General features: G+C 51.3%; 1 protein-coding gene across 1 annotated transcript in view; it reads right to left on the bottom strand.

The window, feature by feature from the left end:
- The window catches only part of GDF6 (growth differentiation factor 6), a 16,087-nt gene extending 12,796 nt beyond the window's left edge, over positions 1-3,291 (bottom strand). Inside the window, exon 1 of the mRNA XM_012722909.1 lies at positions 2,871-3,291. Coding sequence (XP_012578363.1) covers positions 2,871-3,291 — 421 coding nt within the window. The remainder of the gene's footprint in view (positions 1-2,870) is intronic.
- Between the last annotated feature and the right edge of the window lie 6,666 nt (positions 3,292-9,957).

Genomic DNA, 9,957 nt, shown 5'->3' with positions numbered 1-9,957 from the left:
CCTGCCACACTCGACGGCGATTTAAACAACCCGAGGCAAGGCGCCAAGTTAGCGCGGCTGGCCCGGCTCTAAGCTGGCGGCTGCTCTTCCCGACTCACCCCGCCATCCACGGGTGGGGGGAGGGGAAGGTGAAGGGTTTGGCGCGGTTAAGAGTCCCCACGTGAGAGGGGTGAAAGTCCTTGCCAAGAGCGGGGGATGAGCGAGCGGCTGGCGGGTCCCTTCCATCACGGAAGACTAGACACCGTTTGATGTGTTATGACATGAACCCTCAATTAGATCGCTGAGTTGAAACGCTCCAATCAGGGGCCCAATGCTAAGCAAGCCCCGGAAGGTCCAGTCCGAGGTCACCGCCGGTGACACATCAAATCAAAATCAGTGAGAGGGAAAGTGAGGCTTTCCCTTTATCAAGCTGGGGCTGCAGCCCGCCGTGTACCCCTCCTCTGGGCGCCTCCTCCAGCCCCCAGCTCAGTACTCCTTCGCCCCCGCGCGGCGTGCGACCAGCTCCACAGCCTTCCCAGCCAACGAGCTGCCTTTCTTTGCGTTTTCTGGGAACCTGAAGGCTGGGAGGAGATCGCACTTTGGAAACTGCGGTCCAGGTGGTCACGCTGCATCTCTTCCAGCTGCGGACCGCGCACAGCTCAGTCCTCGACGGTATTCGGGAGTTGAAGACAAACGTCTGGATCTTGGTCCGGCTAGCCTGGAGACCTTGGCTCACGAACAGAGGCCCCCCAGCCTGGGCATACAGCCAGTCCCTTCTCCACCTCCGGCGCCCGGGGGAGTCCAGCGCGATGCCCTGGGAAATGTTGGCCCGCTAGCTCGGGTGAAGCGAGTCTGAGTCTGCGCGGGGCTTGAAGCCCCCCAAAGACCCCTCCCGGGCCTTTGCGCACACACTCACGTGCGCGGGGTCGCACACAGCTCCCATCTTGCTTTAACGCTGCCGGCTTCCATAGACACCTCGGAACAGCCTGCAGGTTCCCTTGAATTGATGCCAAAGTTACTGGGCGCAGCGAACGAGTTAGGGGGTGCCTGCTTGGGGGAGGGGCGGAGATGCCTGCTACTTCGCATCCTGGGAAAGAAAATTAGCGCCCAATTGCCTCTTAGCCTTGGACCCAGGGAATTCTTCCCTTGGGGAACGACATCTTCAGCAATATTCTCCGAGCTTTCTAAAGCTCACCTTCTACTAGTGTGTCAGAGAAGGGGCTGGAAAGGACTGGAGAAAGGACGACAACAGAGGCAGCAAGGTGGGATGAAGAGAAATTGGTTAGCTGCCCTGGCAGCACTGAGGCGGGGACTCAGTTGCAGCGCTGTGAGGAAGCCACGTGTATTTGCAAAGGTGACTTCAGGAGTTCTAAAATCACCATAAAATACCCAGCGTTAATTTGCCCTGGGGATCTTTCAGCAGCTCATGAACCTCTCTGACCTCTGACTGCAGCGGCGAGCCGAGCGTGGGCAGGACTCCTGCCCCAGACGATGGCTACTGCGACAGAGGAGGCTGGGAGCTAGAGACCGTTAGAAGTCGAGGGGTCGGAAGGCACTTGCCTGCTCAGAAAAAAAAGTTTCGAGAACGTGCAAGTACAATAAAGCAGTCCGACCCAAGCAGCCCCCTCAGCCTGATCCTCAGCGCTCACAGGTTTCTGGGAGACCCTATTTCACAGACCTGCAAGCGGGAGACGAGGAACAGGTCAAAGGCGCAGAACTAAATCTGAGGAGGATGTTGGAGTGGGTAGCTGCTTCAAATCTCTTTTATTTCCTCCTTCCTTTCCTCTCCCTCTTTCCACCCCTTTACGTTTTTTTTCTTTTAGCTCCCTGCCTTTCCTGCGTTCCTTCCGCGTTATTGTCTTTCTTTAGGAGCTGAGTTTCTGGCGCCCAAGGGTCCCTCCCCAAATATCTGGGGCCCCGGCAAACATGAGGATGTCTTGTAGGCACTCGCGCCTCGCAGTGGACCCAGCGGGGTCACAAGGAGGGGGCGCTGGGGTTCCCGCAAATACCCACACTAGCAGCGAGGCTAGGGAGAGGGTTCTCCTGGAAGTGCAGAAAAAGGAGTGTTGTCTGACTAACAAAGTTAGCGGAGCCTCCCCACGCACTCTTGCGGATTAGGTGCCATAAAGCCCATGCTGAACTGTTCCCGTCGCGACCCGGAGCCCACTCTGCCAGTTCCGCCCGCTGCCTCTTGCAGGAAAGAATCAGTTGCGACCTGAAAGCGGCTAAGAGCGCTCTGCGGGAGAAAAACAAAACAACCGAGGACTCGGGGCTCCCGACCGCTGGGCAAGGCTCACACCCAGCGCGAAAACAAGCCGAGCGAGAACCCACGCAGTGGCTGGACCTGGGCAATGCCAGAGGCGGCTAGCGGATTCGCTGCTCCAGCCGCGGGACTTGCTCCTGCAGGCTTTCCCTGCAGCGGAACGGAATTCTGGATTTTCCAATGCTCACTCATGTTTCAGAGCCCACCCGTTCGGACCCAGCTGCTCAGGACTGAGCCTGCGCACCCCGCACAAGCCCGGACCCCGTGGCACACATTCCGGAGACCCCTCTCCAGCCCCGGTCATTTGCCTTCACCTCCCGCCCTCTATTCTCCCACCACCAGCCGCGCGAAGAGCGGCCGCCGGGCTGCTTTCTGCAAATACGAGAGGAAGAAGACAGGGGGAAAAAGAGGGAAAGAAGGAGGCGAGGAGCAAAGAGCTGCAAACTGGAGTAAACTCGGCTGCATATTCAGAAACATACTAGGGCTGGGGGAAATTTTTCAGAAGAGAAAGAGGGAGGCGTCCAGATCGGAAAGGTAATTCACAAATGCAGGCTCCGGCCCGAGCCGCAGCTGAGACCGGGCAGAGAGCTCCAGGGGGAGGAAGCAGGGCGTCTTCTTTGCCACTTACCTAGCCCCCTGTCTACAAAGCTAGTGATGGTATTAGCCGACTTGGAAGACTGGAAAAAGCTGGCGTTGATGCCCAGCTTCTCGGCGATGGAGTAAGTCCTGTATATTGACAGCATGTACTCGTGGGGCACCACGCGCGGCCCCCTTCCAGGCGACTCTTGTGCGGGGGGCTGCCCTGGCGGCCGCCGCTGGGGACCATCCCGCGGCCGCGGCTCTGGCTCCTGGCGCTCCACGGAAGCCCGGGCCGCGGCACTCTCTCGCTGCGCCCGCGGCATCTTCCCTTCCTTGCGACTTCGCACGCCCTTGGCGGAGCCCAACTCAGCGGACGAAGAGGACGAGATAGAAGCTTGCTGGAAGCCGGGCAAATCCCACAGGAAACTGATGAGGAAGACGGCCGACAGCAGGACCCTGGGCGTATCCATGGCGAGCGAGGGGCTGCGTCTCCCGGAGAGGTGGCGGCGCCAGGCGCGAGGGGCACGGAGCGGCTGGACAGCGGCCGGGGCCCGGCTCCTCCCGCGGACTAGGAGAGCGAGGAGCCGGGTCCCAGCCACACAAACCCCGGGCCTGCCACGCCCCCTCCCGCCCCTCGCCGCGAGGGGAGTGGTGAGAGCCGAGGGGTGGGGAGCAGAGGGGGTGGGAGGGGAAGGCCGGGTGGTGCGGGCAGGAGGTGTGGGGGAGAGGGGCGGCGGCGCGCTGGGGTGGCAGCGAGACGCAGCGCCCCCGTGGGGCGCGCACCGGGCTGCGGGCTGAGCGCTGGAGCCCGCCCGGAGCACTGGGTTGGCGAGGGCGGACGCCACCGTCCCGCCGCGAGGAAACAAGGGTCCTCCGCAGCGCCGGCGCAGCCCTCGCGTGGTCCACAGCTCTGCGCCTCCGCCGCGCAGTGCCGGATCTGGGTCTTGACAAGATGCCCGCACTTTCCAGCGATCTTGCAGCCGGGGAAGGAGGAAGGCGGCGGCGGCGCCCCCCACAGACAGCCGAGAGCAGGCGCCTCTGCGGCGGTCTTGCTGGCTCCGTGGTGGGACTTTTCCTTTCGCGGCCCGAGACCCAGGTGGGCCGTTCGCTGCCCTCAGGGACCCTGTCCAAGGCCAGAGAAGCCCCGCCGCCCGGTCAGCGCAGGCCCCGCCTCGGAAGCACCCTATCATCTCTGTGGGGTACCGCTCTCCACAAAGACAGGGCGTCTGGTCCCGACCCTCAAGGTCAGGCAAAGGCCACAGTCTTGAGAGTCTGGATGGATGCTAAAAACTGCTGGCTCTCTTGCAGGCCCCAGTCTCTCCTCTCGCCGTCCCCAATATCTTCTGACACTTCATTGCTCCGTGGTCTGCTCCCTAGTCCTCTTCCCGTTAGAGGCCTGCCCCCCTCATCTCCACAGCATCCCCATTTTCCCTCTCTTCTTCACCTCCCGCCTTCAATACTTCCTCCTTTCCCAAGTTCCTTCTGCATTCCAATCCCTCTTCCCCAGCCTGCTTTTCTTCTCACACTGCCCTCCCATCTCACTGCCTTCCCACCCTCCCTTTCCTCGGGTCCCCCTCCCCTTGCAACGGACCCCTCCCTTTGTAACTCTTCCCCAATCTGTTTCTCTTCAGCCCAGCCTCGCCCCATCACGAGTTTCCTTTATCTGTCCCCAGATTCCCCGTGCCTGTCTTCCCCGCCCACAGCCTCCACAGCCTCGCTCAAAACGCTGGAAGGAGAGGCGGAGGGCACTTCTTTCCCACAGAGCTCTATGCCCTGGAATGCAAGAGAGATCCTCTATGCATTTGTTTCCTACTTGGGCACCAACAGTAAAATGTTCTCTTTTAATTGTGCCAGCAGCTCTGGGAGGTTAGATTTACTGTTTTCACTGTCAGTGATTAAACAGATGAGACAGAGGGGATAGATGACTTTTCCAAGAACACTAGGCCTAGAGGTCATGCAATAGCGTGACCAAGCCCAGGATCAGACTCCAAATTCTTCCCACAGCAGCACAGAAGAGTGGATCCCTGGCCTAACATCTTTATTTGATTTATTGGGCTTTTTTCTCTTACGGCTTTATTTGCTCACAGATGATCCCTACACACACACACACACACACACACACACACACACACACACATTGCTTTGTCTGTGTTCCCGGCCTCATTTATTATCCCCAGTCCCTCTCACTTTCTCCCTCACTCCTTTTTTTTCTTTTTATTCCTTTTTCTGTATAGAGGGACTAGTCTGCTGACAAGTTTCAGAAGAAGGGAGTTTTGTTTCCTTCTGCCCTTTATTGTTTAACTACCTTAACCATTGGGTGGGCTATGCTCTCACCCCTGGGCACAGGCCTCTAGATAATGGCAAGCGTGCAAGAGAACATGTGTGTCAGGAGGACTCTAAGCCCTTTACATATAGTATTTCATTTCCTCTTCAACACAGTCTTATAAGTACTATATTAGCCCTATTTTTCAGATAGGGAAACTGAGGCCCAAGGTCAGACTGCTCCAGAGTCTGGGCTCTTCACCACTAAGCTACTGAACTGACTGTTCTCCTCTTGGCCTCCTATGAGGATGCCTCTCTGGGCTTATCCCAGACCTATAATGTTCCCTGTTATAGTCTCATGATTGTCAAGTTCTAAGACTTTTAAGTTCAAATCAACCAACCTTTTCTCCTGTATTATCTGTGTTTTATTTGTTATTTACCATATTAACAATATATGCATTTATTGTAATAAAATAAATTTGAAAATTATAGTTACAATCTAATATAGACAGAGTAATATTATTTACTATAGTAAAAACAAACAAAAATATAACTATAGAAACAACTCTTTTCTCAGATATTTATTTGCTATTCTAAATCAACAATGCTTTGGCCTTTTTAGGTTCACCTCCATTCTTTCTTTGTTAATACTTTAATTTTTTTTTAAGATTTACTTTTTTATTTATACAGAACTGAGGTACAGGCCAGAGGCGCGGGGGCGATGAGAGGATTCACCAGAGACAGAGTGGGGAGCAGAACAGGCAGATCATGCAGAGTAGAGAGCAAAACACCAGACTGACGAAGTACACTGCTGAGGGGAGCAGCGGGCGGGTCAGGAGAGGTCTGCTGTGCCAAGTGGATCACCTCCGGGGCAGGCAGGGATCGAACTCATGGGGAAGTGGCTTAGCTTCTTAGTGCTGTGCTTTAACCCGTTGTGCCACCAGGGAGGGCCCGCATTTTTGCATTATTGCACTCCAGATACAGATACTGTGTTATGGCCTTCCCTTGTCACTTAACCATGTGCCCAAAGCATGTCTGCCGCTTCTCTTCATTTTTTGGTTTGGTTTTTGTATTATGCCAAGAAGTTTCCTTCACCTCTGTCCTGATGCCCTTCTGCTCCCCTCTGCAAATTTTCGTCACCCCTCCACTGGACTGCACAGGCCACCTTTGCAAAAGCACAGATATAAAACTCCTTGTTTTTTCTGTATAGAAGCAAATTTCCCCCCTACCCCTACCTGCCACCCCTGGGGTGCACATGGTCGGGTCTGATCTGCTCTGAGCCTTGCTCCCTACATCCATCTCTGGATTGCCATCCAGGACACTGCCTCCTGTGGTCTTTCTCCATCCCCTCCCTTGGGAGAAATGAACAATTGTGGTTTTCCTTATCGGCATTTTAATTTCCAGCAACGTGGAGTCTGGGGAGTGATGATTCACGGCTTCAGACCCTTTATTCCAATAAGATTGTTTCCTGCCTGCCGCTGCTTCCCTGCTTGTTCTCTCTTTGTTTTGCCCACAGCAATTGTTATCTTCTACAAGTTATCGGTAAACAGGAAACAAAGTAATGAACCTATTTGCTGTGGCTTCAGAACTCTCAGCACATTACAAGGAGTCATGTATAAGAGTGAATGACTCTGATGCTGGGAGCACAGAGGATGTCTGTCGTCTTCCTCCAGGCCTCAGGATTCCTCTGGCAGGTTGGACTCTCCTTTGTTGCTACCGGCCTCTGGTCTATGCGGGGACAATGCTGCTGCCTGTGCCTGCAAGGGCTGCTGTCAGGTAAGTCACAGAGGGACAGACACACTCAGAAAGGGCACCCGAGTCAGACTCTAGCTGGGGTAGGGGGCTAGAAGCAAGGTTTTCTGACTCATAATCTAGTGCTTCCCTATCTTCAAAACAAAACAAAACAAAAAACAAAAAAGTCACTATGTTGACAAGCATCTACTGTAACAAACTCTTGCCTCTTCCTGTCTCATGGGTATGTTCCAATAGACTCCACCCCAGTATCAATTTGACCACTCCAAGGGGCTCGCTCATGCTCCCTCTTAAAAATAGATACCTGGTGGTACAACAGGTTAAAGTACATTAGGAAGCTCTTCACAGCCACTGCAGCACAAGTTCCATCCCTGGCCAGGGAGCTGACCCACATGGCTGGGCAGACCTCTCCTGGCCCGCCCGCTGCTCCCCTCAGCAGTGTACTTCGTCAATCTGCCTGTTCTGCTCCTCACTCTGTCTCTGGTGAACTCTCTCATCCACCACACCGCTGGCCTGTACCCTAGTTCTGTAAGCATAAATAAATAAATCTTTAAAAAAAACATTAAAAAAATAAATATACAAAGAGCAAGCTTCAAGTCAAAGTCTGCCTTTAGATCTCAGAACATTTTACAAATCTGGAATAATGCTGTTAAATTTTCAATTTGGCCTTACATTTCCCTTCTAATTTTTCATCAGTTTTTTTCTATAAAGAACATTAAAAAGTGAGAGGCTCTTGAGCTGGAGCAAGAGAGTGCGGTATAGGCACCTTTCGGAGTTTAACTGGGGCACTCACTCTTGGTTAGATTTTTCCCCCTCACAAATAGAAGGAAACAGACAGCTAGGCAGTGTGGTATGTTCTGCCCCCTTGTGGACACTGAGGAAGTTACCGGAGCAGAATAAGTAATACAGGATGTGAGGATATTTATCGACATAAAATGAACAAGGAAAAGTGGTATCTATGCACGTGGTTTTAACAAATTAAGAAAGGCACATATAAATATGTATCGTATTTGACAATCAGACAACCATAAATGACAGCACTGCCTGCCCAGAGATGCAGCACCATAAGCAAATAGAATTACTCAGTTACTGCCTGAAATCTGTGCTGCTATTGTTTTCAAGCTGTTACTTCATATTGACTCAGGGAGAGAAGATTCTCTGAAACGAGCAGGGAAGCTTACCTTTTCTGTTGAAGTACCCCTAGAAGGCAGCTTTTATAGAAGTGACTACAGAAATTTGCCTTTTAGGAAGGGACGTGCCCACAGATGAAGTAACAATGAAATTATTGCTTTAGTTGGAGTTACTGATTTAATAAGATCCCAGTTAGAATGCAGGTGTCAGGGTCTCTACACATTTTTACTACCACCATTGCACTTTCTGAATATAATCTGAAAAGATTTGCTAACAGTGACCTATGTGGTCCAAAATTAAGACTGGTAGATTTCCACTCAAAGAGGGCTGATGGCAAAATGGTCCAGGCATTCGGTGTAAATTCTGTTGTGTTGGATCGCTAGAATTACCAGGAAAGGAAATGAGGAAAAAGTCAAGCAGGGGAGACTCACACTGCCCAAACTCGCTTCAACATAAGAAGTCCTGCTCTTACCTGTTTCTGACATTTTAACACAATTTCATTAAAGACAAGCTCACTCAAAAAAGAAAAGAAAAGGAAAGAAAATCATTGGCATGAATGCTGGGTAATGGTCCTCTAAAGTTGGGTGAGGATGAGAGCTGTGTGGAGCTCTGAGCCTCAGGAGGAAGGGGGAGACCCATTTAGGGGGAAGGACACTGAGAAGGGTACAGAAGATGAAACTTCCCCATCACAAGACAGTCTAGGAGGTACCTACCAGTCCTGTCATTCTCCCTGCTCCCTCTAATTTATATTGAGACTGATTATTCCATTGCTTTGCTAGTTAATTTGTTTGTTTTGGCATTCCCATTCTTTCCAGAATGACTTACAGACTATTTTTTTTTAAATTGAGGTAACGTTGATTTAGTCTTAGTGCTTTAGTTTTAGTGTTTAAAAAATATAGGAACTCCACCTTCACATATTGTTAGGACTCCACGCCAACCACCAAAACACCCATAGTCCTTCATCAAGTCCACCAAGTCCTTCCTCACTTGTTCTCATCCTACCTGCTCCCCTTCTGGAAGCCTCAAGTCCTATAATCAGCTTTCTAGGATTAGGCCTTTGTTTGGCTTATCTCACCCTTGGTTTGATTTCTCTATATTTCACAAACAAGTGACACCATCTGGTGTTTTTCTTTCCTCTTCTGACTGACGTTTCTTCTGTAATCACCTCCATCTCCACCCACGCTGCCATAAGTGGAGCTTATCATTTTTGATAGGTAAGTAGTATTCCAATGCAACCTGCTACTTTGCTGAACTGACTTATTGTTTCAAACCTATTCATCATGAAATAGGGGGAAACTTAATTTTTCAGTGGCTTTTTTTTAGTAAAGACAGTTAAAATGAAATGGAATGAAGAGTTGTGTTTGATAATACAATATCCATAAGCTCTCTGGGCCTCAGTTTCCCCCCTTTGTCAGTTGATTTAGAGATTCAGTGGCCTCATGTCTGCTATCAGGATGGCAGTACTGATATTGGCAGGGAATTCAAGTTCTATGGTTCTTTGGTTCCACCTCAGGGTATGTAGATAGGCAACCATGTAATAGTTTGCCAATACCAGTGGTTCTCAAAGTGTGGCCTCTGGACCAGCCACATCAGATCACCTGGGAAGTTGTTAGCAATGTCATTCTTAGATCTCACCCTAAGTTCTAGCCTGAAGTTCACCCTCATCTAATGAATCAGAAATTCTGGGACTGAGGTGCAGTGATCTAGGCTTTACCAAGCCCAGGGGGACTCTGATGCCTATTGAGATTTGAGAACCATTGATTTATACCATGAAATAGGGGCAAAACTATATGCCAAGAACTTCAAGAAATGCTTTGATTTTTAAGAGAAAGTTGTAAAGGAAGTGCATAGTATGCAACTTTATTTTCATATTAATGATTCTCATTCCTAATAAGCAAATAATTTTCATTCCCCATGCAAACCAGGTGTGTTCAATTGCCTACAGTCATGCCAGGTCAAAAGTGGCTGATCTGGCCTGATCGCTAAAGTAA

This window comes from Condylura cristata, unplaced genomic scaffold, assembly GCF_000260355.1.
Source record: "Condylura cristata isolate star-nosed mole 26May11 unplaced genomic scaffold, ConCri1.0 scaffold00009, whole genome shotgun sequence".
Taxonomy (NCBI): domain Eukaryota; kingdom Metazoa; phylum Chordata; class Mammalia; order Eulipotyphla; family Talpidae; genus Condylura; species Condylura cristata.
The sequence above is the reverse complement of the archived record's forward strand: the minus strand, read 5'-3'. Positions and strand labels throughout refer to the sequence as shown.